The 20,885-nt window shown below is 49.5% G+C and overlaps 1 protein-coding gene across 1 annotated transcript; it reads right to left on the bottom strand.

Moving 5' to 3' along the window:
• Nucleotides 1-1,986: 1,986 nt before the first annotated feature.
• On the bottom strand, nt 1,987-20,849 carry LOC136520924 (uncharacterized). Its single transcript, XM_066514604.1, has 2 exons — nt 20,661-20,849; nt 1,987-5,370 (listed from the first exon to the last, which is right to left on the bottom strand). Exons 1-2 carry the CDS (start codon nt 20,847-20,849, stop codon nt 2,839-2,841), a joined length of 2,721 nt encoding a protein of 906 aa, XP_066370701.1. The 3' UTR covers nt 1,987-2,838.
• Between the last annotated feature and the right edge of the window lie 36 nt (nt 20,850-20,885).

Below are 20,885 nucleotides of genomic sequence, written 5' to 3'. Positions count from 1 at the left end.
TAAAAAAGCTAGCTATCTGCAGTATCTGTGCAGACCATAGTGCTAGTTTATTCTCTCGGAATTGTGTTAGGTCCCTATCTAGCTACGGTAGTTTGACTCCTTTTTAGCTTCAGTTGCTTGGTTGTTTGGCCATTGGTTAGCAATAGTCCTGTTGCAGCTCGGAGTTGATTTAGTTACGACAATTTTTGTAGGCTCTCATTGTCCCTTTCTGACCATCTTTTCAGTCATTATAACTTATATATAAATTTCTAATACTTATATCTCTTCAAACCACGGGTTTAGGAACTAGTGGTAACTAAAAGCAGGGCATATTACCTGTACTTTGATGCGCTTGTCGTAGTCTTCTCCTGAAATGCTGCATCGCTCACGCAGTTTATAATTACATTGCTCAAGAGTCAATGTCTTCAAGGAGGTCATACCCTTGATGACATGAGGCAAGCACTGCAATTTGGGAGCGTGAACTTCTAGCTCCTCGAGAGACGTCAGATCCCCCAACCAATCGGGAAGCACAGAAAAATTCCAACAGTCCAATATCTGCAAGCTCCTAAGGTTTTGACACTTCTGGATGCCCCCTGGTAAGGTGGTCAGATCACTGTTGGATTCAATAGTCAATTTACACAGGTTGATGCCGTGTTGGAGAAGCTCTAAACCACCAGAGAAGCCAAGGATATTTGTTTCTGCATCAAGAAGTCTAGAAAGGCATGAAGACCCAATAAATTTTCCGCGTGATAATTCTACCTCACTGCATGATTCAATTATACGCCTTATGCAACCTTGAAAACCTGAGTCAAGCGTCAACCTTGGGCATCCCATTACGATGAGGTGTTTAAGGAAAGGAAATATTTCGTCTCCTTGCAACTGCTGTTCGTCGTCATTCCAAGACATTTGTCCAGCAGGTGGCTCCAAATTCGTGGACCACACCTCCAAAATTTCCATCCCATAAATATGAAGTTCCCTCAGTCTCCGGAAGGGGTGCTTGCCTCCGTAAAAACTAGTACCCATTTCTCGGATATTAGGCATGTCTGAAATGTGCAGTTCTTCCAGATTTGCTAGCTGCCCTAGTGACGGGAGACGTTCACATCTTGGCAAGCCAATGAGCTTAATCTTCACAAGATTTGGAACATAGAGATTGGCATTGCTCATCCATGCACAAAATGCGGCACCCTGATAACCTCTTATCTCAAGCACTGCTAGGTTTGCATGAGGTTGGAGTCTTTGGAGAACTGCAGAATCGTCAGTATCAATTTTAGATAACCCTTGATCGAAATTAGTGTGTGCATTATCAGCCTGATCGTCAGGTTGTCTGGACCATCTCAAATACAACCTGTGGAGCTGGTCATATCTGGCCAACTCTCTAGGGTCAACTTCCGTGGCTTTCTTAACAAGCTGAAGGTTTGCAAGACATAGCTCTGTGATTCCAAAGTCTACATTTTCATGCAGAAGGCGAAAATCAGCTAAATGCATTGCCTGTGAAGGAAGATACACAGTTAGACCGTTATCAACCTTGCCTATTTTTCAATCCTTTTTTTTTTTCTAAAAGAGGAGAACCGAAGCACGGCCAAGAGAAATTACCTCATAAACAATCTTGATATGTAGAGTGTGAGGAATAGCCAATGATAGAACTTCCCCAGGGTTTGTGTACAAGCAATTCTCGCGTGATGATGAAGTAATTTTCTTCAATTTATACATTTGTTTTCTAGTTTTCAACTTATCCATTATGCACCCCCATGTTTTTGAGGCGTCGCCTAGTCGTCGCCTAGGCGACAAGGCGTGGCAGAGGGGCTGGGCGTCGGGGGCGCCACGACCTGGAGTGGTATGGCGTCCGCTTAATCGCATTAGGCGTCGCCTAGGACTGGTTTGGCGTCGGGCGGACGCCTACAAGCTCGCCGCGGACGCCGGATGCCAGTTCGCGAGGGGAAGGGCGCCAAAAGACCGTGGCCCTCGCCGTCGCGGGAAATCGACCGCGCAAAAGGAAATCGACTGCGCGGTGGCTGCGCGGCGAGAAATCGACTGCGCAGGGGGGAAATTGACCGCGCGGGAAGTAGATAGGCCCTTCCGCGCGGGAAATTTACCGTGCGAGGCCTTTACCCGCGGCCACGACTGAGATCGAGGGGAGAGGAAAAGAGAAAGGCGGCAGGAAGACCGGGCGACCGGAAGAGGAAGAGAGAAGGCGGCGGGCTTACCTCGAGCTCCGCTTGGCTGCTCCTCTGCTCCAGTCCACCGGCCGGCCGCCCCTGCTTCGCACATCGCGACTCTGCCTCTGCCTCGAGTCCGCACATCCGTCCGCACCTGCTCTGCCTTGCCTTGGTCGGGTACTTCCCCTTCCGCCTGGTATGCCTCTCGTCTCCTCTGCTTTCCCTCCTACCTCCTCTGCTTTCCCAAATATTTGAGGCGTGTACTCTGCAGTCTGCTTTCCCTCCCCTCCTCTGCAGCCATCTGCTTCCCTCCTCTTCCTCTGTTTCCTTCCCTCTTCCTCTGTTTCTTTCCCTGTCTCTCATGCTTTGTTACAGAGAGGTGACTGGAACTGCTCGAGTTCTTTGTTTTTACAGTTACAGCTAATAGCACAATGGCGAGTACATCTTCCATTACCAGCAATTATGATATTAGAAACTAATTTGTTGCTATTGAGTGATGAGAGATTTCAGATTTGCTATTTTGCTAATTTATTATGTTGTGCACTAGCACTCTTGGTAGCTAATTTATTATGGTATTACATGCTAAGACTTGCAATATTAAGGTATGATTTGCTTCTGAATTTTAGTAGCATATATATTAAGATGATCATATGGCGCCTAATAAATGTGTGTATGGCGTCGCCTAGGCGTCCGCCACAAACGCCTAGGCGTTGTGAAGGGGGTCGGGCGCCGCGCCTCGCCGCGGCGCCTCAAAAACATTGATGCACCCTAAATAATAAGTATCAACAGGAATCTTGTTCATGCAATCAAATTCAAGCTCCTGTAGTGATGGAATGGATGGCATATATTCAAGATCAAATTCCTCAGAGTTTGTTATCTTCAGTTTCTGGATGGCTTTGTGTTGAAGATAAAATCTCTCGTACCATTCCTCCTTGGTTTCGATGGCAAACTTCAAAGGTTCCTTATTGAAAAGATCAAGGGCATTATTGTGTATCTTGGATTTGGCAAAGTTCTTCAAAAATTTCTTGTCACAACCATCAATCACTAGTTCATCGGTCCTGATATGTACATCCTGTAGCAACGTAGCAGTTTCACGTGAACAGTTTTTGAAATGCATCTTACGTGCCAATATGGGAGCTGATGACCCCGTATCTGTGATGAACTCAACTTTACTCTCGTTGATGAAGTACTCGTCACAGTTGATGCTCGAATACAGCTTCAGATCTTGGCAGTATTCTATCTTCAGACAGCAAAGGGTAGGGACTGTTTCTTTGGCTGCAGATGGTGTGGGCGAAGATACAGGCAAATCTAACATCTTTCCTTTCCTTTTAAAGCCTATAGCTGATAAAAATCTTACACCTGCATTTTTCCTCTTATTCCCTTTCATTATCGCCTGCTCTGTTTCTCTATTCTCTTGAGAAAGATCACAAGACTGTGTCCTAGCTACATCTGGGGTCTCAGATTTTTCTGCATGATCTATATCCATGTCATGTATCCCCTGACAATTTGTGTTTGTATCCTGAATAAATCTCAAGGTGAATCCACTTGCTAGTGCAACCAGCGACAGTCGCTTTAGATTTTTGGATGGTAACAAACATGCTTTCTTAAGTTGGGGCATATTTCGAAGTTCAAGCTCTTCTATGTTTGATAGATTTGCTGGAGTAGGAAGATGGTCACATGATACAAGATCAGACAACACAAGTTTGACCAGATTTGGGAGTGTATAACGTATCCCCATAAGCCAACGAGGAAACATACTGTGGTTGTAGCCCTTTATAGCGAGATGCTTTAAATTTCGATGAGGCTGCAGGTGTTCGAGAACAGCCATTGTCTTCACTGTAGGTTCACTTGGTGTATACCATTCTGACGAGGACCACTCCAGACTCAAAGAAGCAAGCCGATGTTTCCTGCCCAGTTCGATCATCGCTGCTTCTTCCGCAGATATCACAGCCTCAAGACATCTGATATTAAGTTCACGGTGTGTTAGATCGAGGATGTTCTGAAGAAGGGTAATATTGCTGGAGTCGCCACCGCTTCTTGTTGAGACAACAAAATCCGGCAAGGTTAGGAAGTCCTCAGAAATGCCTTCTTTTGAGAACAGCGACAGCCCTCCTGCCGACAGATACTCAAGACGAGGCATGTTTTTAATTATCCCATTGAGCATTTTCAGGCTCAAGTCCTCGCCAGAAAAACCAGAGGCATGCCCTGTAGAGGAGCTTGGAGCTTCAGAATCTTTTATCACATCAAATCCTGATAATGGAACACCTGACAGGTTTAGGTACTCCAACTTCACAAATTTACCAAGAAAGTGAATAATGTTCTGAATGCGAGAACAGCCAGATAAGCTCAGGAACCGGAGTTTATTTAGTCTGGCAAAAGATTCAGAAAGGTTAATAAGTCTATCACAGTCAGATAAATCCAAAATCACCAGGTTCAGGCAGCCATCATTGTCGCCATAAAACTCAGGAAGCGCCTCAAGCCAGGTACAACCAGACATATTAAGATAAAGAAGTCCCTTCATTCTCTTGAATGACAGAGTATGCAGTTGCTTAAGCTTGGAGCAGAAGGACAGATTCAAATATTCCAAATTTTCCAGTTGACTGAAAGTGTCCGGTAGCATCTCAAGCTGTGAACATGATAAGTTCAGGAACGAAAGCATTTGCAGCTCTCCAAATCGTGAAGGTAGCTTCTGTAGGCTGGTACATCCTGATAGATCAAGGTGTACCAGATCTTGGAGTATGTGAATGTTATCTGGTAGCTCTCTAAGATTCGAGCAGCCATGTATATCCAAATAGCGTAGCTTCTGAAAGTCACAGATGGAAGTGGGACTATGGAGCTTTACGAGACTGGTATTTTCTGACAGATTTAATACTTGCAGGTGATGCAGGTTTCTCATAGACCTGGGTAGCTCCACAATTTGCATGCTTGACAAGTCCAAGACACGCAACCATTTAGTTACTGAAAAGGCATCCCTTGAAGGCTGATATCCTGTGCAGTCACTAAAATGAATAGCTCTTGCCTTCAAAGGCATATCTTTGCATTTTAGGTGTCCATCTTCGAAATTCGAGAACAACATGTACCGACAGATGTCCTTTTTAGCACCGGAGCTTCCATGATTGGCATCACAAATGGCTACTTCCTCAACAGCAACTGACCTTGCAAGTTCATGGACTAAATCGTGCATTTTGAATAATAAGTCATGAGGGTTGTTGGATTTGGAGTATCCTGCAGAAATCTGAAATGCAAATTTGCAGGTCGATTAGTGACGCAACAGATAGTTTGTATTTCCATGGTTCAACAGTACCTCAAAAGGAAAATAAAAATAAGGGCATGCAAATTTCACATCTTACAAATGGAATCGAGTTAAAACTTCACAGGATTGTATATTGTCACCTTCCATATAAAATCATATTTTTTCGAGAAAAAAAATATTACACATCTGCTGTGAACAATGCCACAATCAAATGGGTGGTTCTACTATTACGAGATAACTAGCAAATATGCTCGTGCGTTTTAACAGGAGAAAAGCTATCAAACGTTCATGGTAAACAGGATCAAAATGATATATAGCTATTTATGTTTTATCCTTTTCTATAAAATTTTAAAGCTATAGTTTATTTTACAATGAATATGGCATCCATAATATAAGCTAATGTTGGCGCTAATCCGACAATATCCTATTAAGCCCGTATCAAATTTAAAATACAATCTTGAGAGATTTATTCTCCCGTCGCAAAGCATAGAAATATTAACATGTAAATATATCATACGATACATGCATTGGTACAATTAAATATTGAGTTTTGTGATTTCCATTGTGGACCCATAACAAAATGTAATTCTAATCTTCGATTAAAGTCGATAAGAAGTTAGTTGCTGACGTGTCAAGGACTAGTTTGTCTGTTAAGATACGTGTTATCCATGTCTTGTAATCCAAGGTAGATAGTTTGTTATAGATGTATCTATACTGTTGTATCTCGGTGACGAGATCCTAACGTAGGGGTATGTTAAGCCTCGGGATCAAAGGTTTCCGACCGAGAGACCCCCCGACCGACCCTTTCAGGATCGCCTGGGGGCTCGGGGGCTATACCCATCGGGTACGCTCGCGCGTACACTCCGGCAAAGGAATCAGACCGAGTCCGAGCACGCCCGCCGCCTCTGCTTGGAACTCGGGGGCTCGCCCGAGCCTCAGGCTCCCGATCGACGGAAGCATGGACTCGATCCTTGGCTCCCTCCCGGTCTTCGGCGCCAGCCAAGGCCCGGGCACGACAGGGGCGCCCCGAGCCACCAAGGCTCAGGGGGCTCCCCAGCGCTGCCCCATAGGCACGGCTTTGTCAACCACTCCTCCGAGAAGGTCACACACGGGGCACGACGCAAGAAGACAAACTCCTCCTCTGGCTTTAGGGGCTCGGGCACTCCCAGTCCCGCACGTCAACCCCTCAAGCCAGCCGCCTTCACCACCAAGAAACCTCCAGAAGGTGCACCTAGTGGTGGCTGGTCCAAGCCGACACAGCCTGACACTCAGCGTGTCAGAACAGAGCAGCCGGACGACGCCCATAGCTTCTTCGGCTCCACGACATCGCCATGGTCCACACGACGCCGCTGCAAGACGCTCCTGGACTCCGGCCCATGTAGACCATAGGCTCAACTCCCCCAAACCGTCATGTACCCGACCTACCTCGAGATATAAGGGGAGGTCGAGATATAAGGGGTGGTACAAGCCACGCCAGGGGCTGTTCCTGGTCCATATAACACGCAACCGAGCCTTCAGAATAGGCAACTTGCGAACACATGGTTGATATGTGCCCATGTGTGATGACTGGTGAGTGATTGTCACGAGATGATCGAGCTTTAGTTTAGTTTTGAGACTAACCATGGCGTGAGTGAAGTGTGTGCAACATGTCTGTTGTCGTGTGATGTGCAGGTGTTGAGTGCTAAGATGGTCGAAGGTCAAACGAGTTTGTGCCGATGGACCAGGAGCGGTGAAGGACGGATGTGGAGGCTTAGACCGAGGAACAAAGGGCTAGAGGACTGACCGTGGACGGCTAGCACATACTTGGTGAAGCCAGTTCATCAAACCAGCTAAGTTGGTTCATCAAACCGGCTAAGCTGCCTCTCCCACCCGGCTAGGCTGTTTCCTCAGAGGGGCACAACAAAATCGGCTAAGCCAATTTTCCTAGGAGGTGTTGCCGCTGTGTTGCGTTTTCGCCTCCATCACTGCTTGTTCGGCTTTGTTGCTTCCGTGTTGCTTCCGCTAGTTGCTCTGAGTATTTTGTGGGTTCATTCGATCACCAGTTGGCCTGCCTGGACTCGCTTGGAAGATTTAGAGTTGGTGAGCACTTTGGGATTTTGTTGGGACAATGCACAATCTCGTCGGAAAGAAAATTTGATTTGGTTCCCATTCACCCCCCTCTGGTCACCTGCTCAGTCCTTCACAACTAGTTCCACCCATTTTCACATGGTAATTAGAACCAATGTCCTAATGGAACTCATCCATGGCATTCCCATCATCCTCGCTGCGTCTGCTTCTCCCTTGCTCGGTTTTCCAGTGACCGAGAAGCTCTCCCGCAACAATCATCAGATGTGGCAGGCTCAGGTCCTCTCCGTGCTGACGGGAGCACAACTCGCTGGATTCATAGAGGATGACAAGAACTCGGAGTATGAGGTTTGGGTGGCCAAGGATCAGCAAGTCCTCAGATATCTATTGCCATCGCTCTTGCGAGATATTCTATCGCAAGTCTCATCTGCAGAGACTACTGCCGCGGCATGGGCAGTGATCGTGGGGATGTTCGCCTCTAAGTCTCGAGCTTGCGTCATCAGCACATGTATGGCACTCTCCACGGCGTCCAAAGGGCATCCTCCATCAATGAATACTTCACCAAGATGAAGGCCCTTGCAGATGAGATGGTTTGCAGCGAGGAAGCTTGAAGACAAGGAGCATGACCTTGACTTCAATCTGGTGGTCTCTGTCATGGCCGCTCGGGTTGAACCCATCTCGGTCAGTGAGTTATACCCTCAACTTGTTAGTTCTGAGCAGAGGATGGAGCTCTACAGCAGGGGATCTCCGTCCTCTGCAACAATTCTCATGGCCGTGGTGGTGGCTATGGCTCAGGGCGTGGCCAGAAGGGAGGACGCAGCGGCGAACGTGCTTAAGGCAGTGTGTCTTCTAGCATCATCTACCAGCTCTACATCAAGGAGGGCCACACCATCATTCAGTCACTGTTCGCCTAAACAGTTGTTTAGCCCGTTTAAACACCGTGTAAACGCTACACGGTGGTGCACCGTTTCCGTTTAATCACCCGTTTACCCCGTTTAATTGGCCGTTTAGCCCGTTTAATGGGACGTTTTGCCCGAATAATGGCTAAACGGTAGGTGGCCGACTATTTACCGTTTAGCGTTTAGGAAAACACTGATTCAGTGCTACAAATGTTTCGATGCGTCCTTCACTAGCCCTCCCCAGAAAAGTGTGGTTTCAGCAACCACGTCATATGGGGACGGCAGCAACTAGTTAGTCGGACTCAGGTGCCATAGATCATGTCACCGGTGAACTCAAGAAACTGACCATCTGTGACAAAAGGACACCAGCAACGAAGAGGTGCATACTGCTAATGGGGCAGGTATGGAGATAGGTCATGTTGGTCATAGCATTTTGCGTTCCCCTACTAGTGAAATTCATCTTAACAACATTCTTCATGTTCCAAAGGCTAGCAAAAATCTGATTTTTATTAATCATCTAGCACGTGATAATAATGCTTTCCTTGAGTTTCATCCTGATCATTTTCTCATTAAGGAATGGGGACGAAGAGGACTCTTCTCAGAGGCAGATGTGAAGGAGGCCTCTACCCCCTAAAGTCGCTACTGAATAAACAAGTGTTTAGCGTCCTTCAAGCCATCTACATCCTTGTGGCAATATAGGCAATGCCATGCTTCCACTCCAGTAGTCTAGCAAGTTCTAAGTTGCCACAAACTTCCTTTTGTTAAAGATTCGAATAAAAATGCAGTCTGTGATGCATGTCAAAAGGGCAAGAGCCATCAGTTGCCCTATTCCTGATCCACTAGTGTGTCTGCTAGTCCTATGGATCTTATTTTTTATGTATGGGGTCCTCCTCCAACTTCGATTGGGCAAAAACCTTATTGTGTTAGTTTTATTGATGATTACAGCAAGTTCACCTGGATCTACTTCTTGTGCCATAAGTCATAAGTTTTCCAATGTTTTTGTGACTTCCATAACCTTGTAGAACAACAATTTGATCACAAAATTTTAGCTATCCAAAGTGATTGGGGAGGAGAGTATCAATCCTTGAACTCCTTCAAAAGTATGGGAATATCTCATCACGTCTTTTGTCCCCATGCGCATCAACAAAATGGCTCACCTGTGCGTAAACACCGTCACGTGGTTGAAGTAGGTCTCTCTCTTCTAGCTCATGCCTTCAGCTGAAATTTTGGGATCAAGCTTTCATCACAGTAGAGTCTTTCTTATTAATCGCCTTCCATCCAAAGTCATCAACAATGAGACTCCCTTTAATAGTCTCCTTGGCCAGAAACATGATTACACCTTTCTTAGAATGTTTGGGTGTGCCTACTAGCGAAACCTCCGCCCCTACAACTCAGAAAGCTACAATTTTGTTCCTAGAGGTGTGTGTTTCTTGGGTATAGTAATTCTCACAAGGGGTTTAAGTGCTTGGATCCCTCGGAAGGGCATGTTTACATCTCTTGGGATGTGGTGTTCGATGAGCATGTTTTCTCTTTTTCTCTATTGCATCCAAATGCAGGTGCTAGATTAAGAACTGAGCTCTAACTCCTTCATGATGTTCTTCTAAATTCTTCCACTAGTTTAGGGAATATTTACATATTTACCATCATTACAATGTGAGTGGTATAAAAAATACCATGTCAGTGACTTATGTGTCAGTGACACAGTGTAAGATGTCATTTGTAATAGTGGTAAATATGTAAATGCCCCCTAGTTTAGGGGATGCAATTTTGCATGATCAATAGATGCTTAATTCTACCCTACTGATGGCATGCCAAGCCCTAGAATTTGTGACCTCGATGCAGGTGCAACAACGACATTTTCTGGCAAAAATCTGTGGCTCAACACACACCGCCGACTAGAGGCAGCTAGGGCTCTAGTTCCGATGTAGATATGCTTGCCAGTGTCGGGACTAGGGTCTTATCTGGCTCGAGATCGCTGCCAGACACGTCTTCACATGAAGGATCTCCATCAGGCAAATTGTCTGTGGCTCGATTCTCTCCACCATCTCACACTGTTCCTGCGGGCGATGGTGTGGCTGCATAGGGAGATTCGGGTGTAGGGGGTAGGCACACGTGTCTCCCAAATGGATTCAGCGGTGACAGAGATTTCTTCACCCGGATCCTCTACGTCTGATGTCTCTGCGTCAACTCTTACGGTGAGCCTCAGGTGTCTAGCAACCAAGCTACAACAAGGTATTAATAAACCCAAGATTTACACTCACAAGACTGTTCGATGGTGCATGTGGGCTGCTACTATTGAAGGACCTGCCACATTAGATGAAGCATGTCAGGATCCTAAATGGGTGACAGCCATGGACAATTAAAGGCCCTAGTTTCGTTTTCCCTAATTGATGAAACCTATTGGACTAACCCTATGCTCTAAGTGTGATTATGAGATAGGTTGGTCCAAGTCCAAGTGATGGAGTTATATGGCACTCATGGTGATGGAGATAGCCAAAAAAGATGGTGATCAAGTGCACCAACATGGAAAAGAAGAAAGAGAAAAACAAAATGCTTGGGCTCAAGGCAAAGGTATATGCTTGGGCATTTTGTTTTACCAATCAAGACGCAATAGAGTGTGTGATTAGGTTTAGAATAGATAGTCGTACTATTAAGAGGGGAACTCTCATGGTGATTACGGTTATCTAGTGCCACAAGGTGAATTGACTCCATGCATTTGCATTAGGACCTAGTGAGTGCTTACAACCCTTTGAAATGTTTGTGAAAACTGCTAACTCACATACACAAGTGGTGGAACTTGGTGGAGTTAACACATTTGCACAAGGGTTGAAGTGTTGGAAGGATTGGAGGATCTCTGCTTGCATCGGACGCTAAAGACGCAAGCATTGGGCGCTGAAGTTTAGCGTCCGATGGCTAACCCTAGCGTAGCAGAGGTTACCGACTTCATGCAGCAGCATCGGACGCTGGCGAGGAATGCATCAGACGCAACAGAGTTACTATTCACTCACTGACCATGAAGTCAAGGGAACATCGGACGCTAGAGCATGCATCGGACGCTACACATCGGACAATGTCTGATGTGATTTGTCTCCTCTCTATCTTAGAGAATAATTCTTTGGACGTTGTGTTGTGTCCGATGGGTGACATCGAACACGTCCGATGTACGTGGGAGCGCTCTAGAACCTTACTGGATAGCATCGGACGTTGCAGGGCGTTGCATCCGATGTGGCATCAGATGCTGAGGCACGGAGGTAGCCGTTGGGTGCCAACGGCTATATTCAAACGGCTAGTAAACGTGGTAGCTGCACAGGCATCGAACGCTCGGACTGTTGCATTCGATGGTATGTGTTATCGTCCGATGCCCCCACAAAAAGCCCAATGAATGGGTAACGGCTAGTAGAGCCTTGGGGCTCTATAAAAAGAGGTTGGACGGCTCTAGCTCATTCTCTTGGGCATTTTCATCAGTGATACATCCTTGTGAGCTAAGCCAAACACCTCCCACTCATCTCCTTCATTGATTCATCATCCAAGTGAGATTGGGAGTGATCCATAGTGCATTTGCTTAGAGTTTGAGCATCTAGTGGCACTAGTGATCGTGTGAGCTGTGGAAATTCTTGTTACTCTTGGTGGTTGTCGCCTCCTGGATGGCTTGGAGCAGCGGGATCGTTGAGCGGGGGGTGGTGATTGTCTCCGGCTCCGATCGTGGTGATTGTAAAGGGTTCTTGTGCCTTCCCAGCGGGAGATTCTCAAAAGACAACTTTAGTGGATTGCTCGTGACTTGTGTACCCTCATCTTGTTGTGGTTCTTATGGCACCCAAGTGTTGGGCTAGGCATGTGATGCCTATTAGCACGTGAGCCACCAAGTGAGTGCGTCGTCACAACGTGGACTAAGTTGCCGGCAAGCAACCAAACCACGGGATAAATCTTGTGTCTCATTATCTCATTGGAATTCTTATTGGACACTTGCCCGGTTCGGTATCGCTCTCTATCACTTGTATTACTTTCATTGATTCACTTGTTTAGTGGTAGTGATTGCTTGTCTTGATAGTTGAGTAGAGGAGTAACTAGTTGTAGCTAGTTGTAATTAGTTTTTCTTCTTAGCTAGCTCACTAGTTGTAGTAGTAGCAACTTAGCTAGTTTATTCGATTGTGTGACATAGAGATCATAGTAACCAGCTTGTAGTAGGTGGCATGCATAGTATTTGGTAGAGCTAGAGCAAAAAACCGTGTTTTTGCCATATTATTGTCTAACACTTTGCTGTAGTGTATTTGTAGAATTTTAATTAGGCTGTTCACCCCCTCTAGCCATTTTAAACCTTTTAACAATGAACACAAGGCCTTGCTACACAACAAGACTTAGCATTTAGTTCCTCCTCCAAAGGGCAAGAATATCATTGACTACAAATGGGTCTATAAGGTGAAGGAAAGAAGATGGCACGATTGACAGGTACAATGATGGATAAGTCTGGCTGCTGTGGTCTTTGTGGGGCTATTGTGGTCTTTGTGGGGCTGTGCTGGTCACATGGTCTTTGTGGCTGCATGGTCTATTTTTAGGATAGCATAGGACAGCATCTTAGACTAGAGGACAGCATCTAGGACAACATCTTAGACTAGCATCTAGAGGACAACATCTTATCATCTAGGACAGCATCTTAGACTAGCATCTTGGCATATGCTTGGCTGGCTAGCAGCCTATAAATATGTATCCCCAACCCCTCGGGTTGGTATGGCATTGAGAAATAAACTAGAAAATTGTCCCAACTCCTAGTGTTATCCTCTCTCGATGAGAGTAAGAATTCTGCTACTACCAAGAGTGCGAATTCAGCGACTAACAACTGGTATCAGATCCGTACTATCCTGTAGCCTGAGCATCTCCTGCTCATCTCCTCTCCCAGCCACACAACAGCCCCAGCTGTGAGCAGCAGCTCCGGCCGCTCCTGCTCACTCCTCCCCCATGAGCTCGTCTGAAGCAGCCCTCTCCCCACGCAGCAGCCCCCCGGTAGCGCGTCATGTCCGCAGGACAGTCTCAGCGCTCGGTCGCCTCGAGCACGCAGCGTCGACAGGAGGCCGAACTTGCCACGGTAGAGGAACGCGAGCGAGCAGTGGCAGAGACCGCTGCGGTGGTGGCAAGGGCGTCGAGGCTGGCAGCGGCGGAGCTGGCAGCAGCCAGAGCGGAGGCGGAAGCGGCGGTGGTGGCGAATGCAGCGCGTGCGGTGGCAGCGGAGGTCGAGGCTCTATGTGGCAGCATCGGCAGCTCCATTTCCGCTGACGACACCGCCGACGCGGACCTCGAGCTGCTAGAGAGGGAGGCAGCGCGAGCGCGGGCGGCACAGTGGGCAGCCGTGCACGCCCACGAGCGTGGCGGCAACCCAGACAGGCACGGACGCGCTGGTGGCGCTCCTAGAGGAGGCGCGCACGGCGGTGGCGCTCTTGGGGCAGCCGCGCATGCCTACGAGCGCGGCGGTAGCCTAGACAGGCGCAGACGCGCCGGCGGCGCTCCTAGAGGAGGCGTGCACGGCAATGGTGGCGGACGGGTCGATGGAGAGCGCGGCCTTCACAGGCAGCGTGGCTCTCTCTCCCCGGATCGGTACCGACGGGTCGATGGAGAGCGCGGCCTTCACAGGCAGCGTGGCTCTCTCTCCCCGGATCGGTACCGACGGGTCGATGGAGAGCGCGGCCTTCACAAGCAGCGTGGCTCTCTCTCCCTGAATCGGTACCGTGGTTACCACGGGCTCCAGGCTATTGTCAGGGACGTCGGTCCCGGCGGTGGGTGGCCTACCCTCACCAAGACCAACTACGTCGAGTGGGCTGCGGTGATGAGGGTAAAGCTTCAGGTGTGGCACATGTGGGAGGCAGTCCGATACGGCGACGTCGACTACGACCTAGATCGACGGGCGCTGGATGCCCTCATTGCTGCAGTCCCGCCCGAGATGCAGTTCTCGCTTACCAACAAGCGGACTGCAAAGGAGGCTTGGGACGCCATCGCTGCGGCACGCATCGGCAGCAACCGCGCCCGCAAGTACACACTGTAGACACTTCGCAAGGAGTGGGAGAACCTGACCTTCAAGCCATGTGAGGACGTTGATGACTTTGCTCTCCGTCTCAACACTCTGTTGCAGAAGATGGTGCAGTTTGGCGATGACACCTACGGTGAGGAGAGAGCTGTCGAAAAGCTCTTTCGCTGCGTCCCCGAGAAGTACAAGCAGATGGCTCGCTCGATCGAGTCCCTGCTGGATCTCTCCACGATGTCGATCGAGGAGGCGATAGGTCGCCTCAAGGTCGTCGACATCGATGAGCCACAGTCTCTCTTGAGGCCCATCACCACTGGCGGGAAGCTCCTTCTCACTCGGGAGCAGTGGCTTGCCAGCCAAGGTGACCGGAAGAAGGGGGAGCCTTCTTCCGCGATAGGCGGTCGCAAGGGTGGCAAGCCACGCAAGGCACGCAGAGACGCCCAGGCCGGGGCGTGAGGACGTGCCAAGGGTGATGCCCGTGGAGGCGTCCAGGGCGACGCCGCCGGCAGGCACAAGCCGGCACGAGACGACGCCTGCCACAACTGCGGCCAGCTTGGTCATTGGGCCAAGGACTGCCGACAGCCACGACGCGGCCAGGCCCACGTCGCACAGGCGGAGGAGGAGCCGGCTCTGTTCATGTCACATGCAAGCATCGAGCTACCTCCAGCGGCACCGGCCGCAGCGGCTCTCCTCCACCTTGATGAGCCAAAAGCACATGCCCTCCTCGGCGACAGCTCCGACAACGACAAGACTGACGGGTGGTGCCTCGACACCGGCACCACCCATCACATGATCGGCCGACGGGAGTTTTTCACCGAGCTTGACTCTAGCGTCCGAGGCTCTGTCAAGTTTGGGGATGCCTCCGGCGTGGAGATCAAGGACGTCGGCTCTGTCATCTTCACCGCCGTGTCTGGTGAGCACAGGCTGCTCACCGGAGTCTACTACATCCCCGCGTTGAGGAACTCTATCATCAGCTTGGGACAGCTGGATGAGAATGGTTCACGCGTGGTGGTTGAGGATGGAGTCATGAGGATTTGGGATTGCCGTCGTCGCCTTCTTGCCAAGGTAACCAGAAGCGCAAATCGACTCTACGTCCTCAACGTGCAGGTGGCACAACCCCTCTGTCTCACTGCTCGTCGGGACGACGAGGCGTGGCAGTGGCACGAGCGCTTCGGGCACCTTCACTTCGAGGCCCTGAAGCGGCTCAGTGCCACGGAGATGGTGCGAGGCCTGCCGCGCCTCGACCATGTGGAGCAGCTCTGCGACGTCTGCGTGTTGACGAAGCAGAGGCGACTCCCCTTTCCCCAGCGGGCAAGCTTTCAAGCCAAGGAGAGGCTCGAGCTTGTGCACGGGGACTTGTGTGGCCCGGTGACACCGGCCACACCGGGAGGACGACGCTACTTCCTGCTGCTCGTCGACAACCTCTCCCGCTACATGTGGGTGATGGTCCTCGGCAGCAAGGGAGAGGCTGCGGCCGCCATCAGGCGCGCGCAGGCTACTACGGAGGCGGAGTGCGACCGCAAGCTGCGCGTGCTGCGCACCGACAACGGCGGCGAATTCACGGCGGCTGAATTCACGTCATACTGCGCTGATGAGGGCATTCAGCGCCACTACTCCGCGCCGTACAGCCCGCAGCAGAACGGTGTCGTCAAGCGGCGCAACTAGACGGTTGTGGGGATGGCTCGGGCCCTTCTCAAGCAGAGGGGGATGCCGGCTGTCTTCTGGGGTGAGGCGGTGGTGTCGGTCGTCTACATCCTCAACCGCTCGCCTACCAAGGCGCTCGACAGCAGGATGCCGTACGAGGCTTGGCATGGGCACAAGCCGGTGGTCTCCCACTTGTGGGTCTTTGGCTGCCTCGCGTTCGTCAAGGAGCTTGGCCACATCAGCAAGCTCGACGACAGGAGCACTCCGGGAGTGTTCATCGGCTATGCGGAGGGCTCGAAGGCCTACCGCATCCTCGACCTGAAGACATAGCGTGTGCGCACAGCGCGCGATGTTGTGTTCGACGAAGGGCGAGGATGGACGTGGGACAAGGCGGTGGATGACGGCTCGGCTCTAACGTACGACGACTTCACTGTCGAGTATGTCCACTTCGAGTTAGCTGGGGGACTAGGCAGCTCTTCTTCGGCGAGCACATCTACCCCAGTCCCCGAGCCTCCACCGACCCCGGCGCCTGCTACTCCGATAGCACCACGCTCTCCAGCTAGGACCTCGGCTGTGATGAGTTCTTCGCCGGCTCCACCACAGTCGGCAACGCCACGCACTCCAGCACCGACAGGCACCACTCTAGGCACGTCTACTCCACCACCAGCTCGTGTCGAGCACAGCCCAGTTGAGCTCGCTACTCCGTTCTCTCATGACGAGGAGCGCATCGACGCGTACCACGACGGTGAGCCATTGCGGTACCATACGATGGAGAACCTTCTCGGTGACCAGCCGGTGCCGGGACCGGTGCCTCACGACCTAGAGGCACAGTTGCACCTTGCGTGTGACGACGGCGAGCCTCGGTCGTTTGCAGAGGCCGAGAGACACGCGGCATGGCGCGCAGCGATGCAGTTGGAGATGGATGCGGTTGAGAAGAACCGCACCTGGGAGCTTGCTGACCTTCCTCGTGGTCACCGCGCGATCACCCTTAAGTGGGTGTACAAGCTGAAGAGGGATGAAGCCGGTGCCATCGTCAAGCACAAGGCTCGCTTGGTCGCACGAGGTTTCGTGCAGTAGGAGGGGGTCGACTTCGATGACGCCTTTGCTCCCGTGGCACGAATGGAGTCCGTGCAACTCCTCCTTGCGCTAGCTGCCCAGGAGGGCTGGCGTGTTCATCACATGGACGTCAAGTCAGCGTTCCTTAATGATGACTTGAAGGAGGAGGTCTACGTGCACCAGCCGCCGGGATTTGCGATCCCCGGCAAGGAGGGCAAGGTGCTCCGCCTACGCAAGGCCCTCTACGGCTTGCGACAGGCACCGAGGGCGTGGAATGCCAAGCTGGATTCCACGCTAAAGGGGATGGGCTTCGAGCAAAGCCCGCACGAGGCAGCCATCTACCGACGACGCAGTGGAGAAAATGCTCTGCTGGTGGGTGTCTACGTCGACGACTTGGTGATCACCGGCACCAAGGATGCGGAGGTGGCGGCATTCAAGGAAGAGATGAAGGCCACTTTCCAGATGAGTGACCTAGGGCCTCTCTCCTTCTACCTAGGAATCGAGGTGCACCAGGATGACTCCGGGATCACGCTTCGACAGACCGCCTACGCCAAGCGCGTCGTTGAGCTAGTTGGGCTCACCGACTGCAACCCAGCTCTCACTCCGATGGAGGAGAGGCTGAAGCTGAGCCGCGACAGCACGACGGAGGAGGTGGACGCTACGCAGTACCGGCGTCTTGTGGGGAGCCTTCGCTACCTCGCCCACACACGACCAGACTTGGCATTCTCCGTCGGCTACGTTAGTCGGTTCATGCAGCGACCGACGACGGAGCACCAGCAGGCTGTGAAGAGGATCATCCGCTACGTTGCGGGGACTCTCGACCACGGCTTCTACTACTCTAGGTGCCCTAGGGCGGCACACTTCGTCGGGTACAGTGACAGCGACCACGCCGATGACATCGACGCCAGCAAGAGCACGAGCGGGATCCTCTTCTTTCTCAGCAAGTGCCTCGTTAGCTGGCAGTCGGTCAAACAGCAGGTGGTGGCCCTGTCCAGCTGCGAGGCCGAGTACATAGCGGCCTCCACCGCTTTGACTCAGGCACTCTGGCTCGCTCGACTGCTTGGTGATCTCCTCGACAGAGACACTAGAGCGGTGGAACTCAGGGTGGACAGCAAGTCCGCTCTGGCCCTTGCAAAGAACCCCATTTTCCATGAATGAAGTAAGCACATCCGGGTGAGGTACCACTTCATCCGAGGCTATTTGGAGGACGGGAGCATCAAGGCGAGCTACATCAACACCAAGGACCAGCTTGCGGACCTGCTTACCAAGCCCCTTGGGAGGATCAAGTTCCTTGAGCTCTGCTCCAGGACCGGGATGGTTTAACTTTCCCACAAGACGACGCACAAGACTTAGGGGGAGAATGATGGATAAGTCTGGTTGTTGTGGTCTTTGTGGGGCTGTTGTGGTCTTTGTGGGGCTGTGCTGGTCACATGATCTTTGTGGCTGCATGGTCTGTTTTTAAGACGGCATAGGACAACATCTTAGACTAGAGGACAGCATCTAGACAGCATCTTAGACTAGCATCTAGAGGACAGCATCTAGGACAGCATCTTAGACTAGCATCTTAGACTAGCATCTTGGCATATGCTTGGCTGGCTAGCAGCCTATAAATATGTATCCCCAACCCCTCGGGTTGGCATGACATTGAGAAATAAACCAGAAATTTGTCCCAACTCCTAGTGTCATCCTCTCTCGATGAGAGTAAGAATTCTGCTACTACCAAGAGTGTGAATTCAGCAACTAACATACAAGGCCTCGCTTTGTTGCAAAAGGATACAAGTAGCGATATGGGATTGACTACGAGGACACTTTCAGTCCTATCATCGAAGCTACAACTATTCAACTTATATTTGTTACTAGCAGTCTCCAGAGGTTGGTTGGTTCGTTAACATGATGTCCATAACGCTTTTCTTCACGGAGTGCTTAAAGAAGTGTACATGTGTCAGCCACCTGGGTATGTAGATAAGACAACCAAATTTTGTTTGTAAGCTGGATAAAGCTATATATGAACTTAAGCAAGCACCATGTGCATTGTATGCATGGTTGTGTGGAAAATTGGAAGCTTTGGGGTTTGTACCTTCAAAAGCAGATACCTCATTGTTCTACTACAAAAGAGGGAAGCACATTATGTTTTGTTTTGGTATGTGTGGATGATATAATTGTGGCGAGCTCCTCTCATGAAGCAACTGATCCTTTACACAAGGATTTGGAGCGAGAGTTTGCGCTAAAGGATCTTGGACCTTCATTATTTCCTAGGTATTGAGGTTAAGAGATCCCGTGATGGTTTGAAACTGTCACAGGAAAGGTATGTTGCTGACATTGTATAGCCGGCATGGGTCAATATAAGCCAATTAATACTCCACTCTCCAACACTAAAAAGCTTAGTATCACTGCAGGAGATAAGCTTGGACCAGAAGAATCGACAAGGTATAGAAGTATAGTGGGGGCATTACAATATCTTACATTGACAAGACCAGATATTTCCTTCTTTGTGAACAAAGTCTGTCGGTTTCTTCATGAGGCGACTACATCACATTGGAGTGCTGTAAAGAGGATATTGCAGTGTGTGCAAGGGTCTGTAAGTCTAGGGCTTAGAATTGGGGGGTCTTAGTCCATGATGGTAAGTGCATTTTCATATACAGATTGGGTAGGTTTCCCCGATGATTGGAGATCAACTGGTGGCTTCATTGTGTTACTTGGATCAAATCTAATCTCATGGTGTGCAAGGAAACAAGCCACAATTTCACAGTAAAGCATAGAAGCTGAATACAAGGCACTGGCTAATACGAATGCAGAGGTAATGTGGATTCAAAAATTACTTGATAAGTTGGGAATTGTACATCCTCCTGCAGCTCCTCTATGGTATGACAACATTGGCGCTACATATCTATCAGCAAACCCCACGTTTCTTGCTCGTATACTGAGAACATTGAAATAGATTTTTATTTTGTGAGAGAAATGGTAGCGTAGAAACTACTTGATATTCGGTTTATTCATTCTATAGATAAGCTTGCTGATGGGTTTACAAAACCGGTTGTGGCAGCCAAGATAGATAAATTCAGAACTAATTTCAACCTAGTGGCCAACTAAGATTGAGTGGGGTTGTTAAGATACGTGTTATCTAGTAGTGTCGGTTAGGCGTGTTTCATGTCTTGTAATCCAAGGTAGATAGTTTGTTATAGATGTATCTATCCTATTGTATCTCGGTTTGTTGTACAAGCCACGCCAGGGGTTGTTCCTGGTCCATATAACTTGCAACCAAGCCCTCGGAAGAGGCAACTCGTTCCAGCCATTTTCACATTGACCACTCATGAATTTTACACTAGAAATTGATGTGCTTATGAGAAATGTGATGGTTTAACACATTCTATTCGTCAAAGCAAAGAAGTGGATTATTTTTCAAAACTATATGTAATCAGACGATCCTTCGCTATCTTATTCCTCAAACCAAACACTAGATTGAATTAGCTGTAGATAAGCACCATACGTTGTGAATTAAGATTGAAACACTAATAAATCATATGTTAAATGACAGCACAATATAATACAAGGAAAAAAAAAGTAAGTGTACTAAGCCTGTGTGTATGCATATAACTCACCGAGGTAGAGGCGCTCGTAGCCTCCAGGAATAACATCTGACGAAGTTCTTGCAGGTATTCCTCAGCACGATCTGCGGTTGAAACAAATCCCAGGGCAATCCACCTGTGAATCAGGTCTCTCTTCTCTATGACGAAGCCTTTTGGGAAGGCAGAAAAGTATACAAAACAAGGCCTCAGATAATAAGGCATGTAGTAGTAACTAATCTTCAAGGATGGCAGCACTGC

Source organism: Miscanthus floridulus, chromosome 18 (genome assembly GCF_019320115.1).
Source record: "Miscanthus floridulus cultivar M001 chromosome 18, ASM1932011v1, whole genome shotgun sequence".
Classification (NCBI taxonomy): Eukaryota; Viridiplantae; Streptophyta; class Magnoliopsida; order Poales; family Poaceae; genus Miscanthus; species Miscanthus floridulus.
The sequence above is the reverse complement of the archived record's forward strand: the minus strand, read 5'-3'. Positions and strand labels throughout refer to the sequence as shown.

Bases quoted from the DNA above. Each gene is read 5' to 3' on its own strand.
- LOC136520924 (XM_066514604.1), bottom strand. From the start codon at position 20,849: ATGCCTTATTATCTGAGGCCTTGTTTTGTATACTTTTCTGCCTTCCCA. The intron at 5,371-20,660 runs GTGAGTTATATG...TTTGCATTTCAG, and splicing joins CTACGAGCGCCTCTACCTCG to ATTTCTGCAGGATACTCCAA.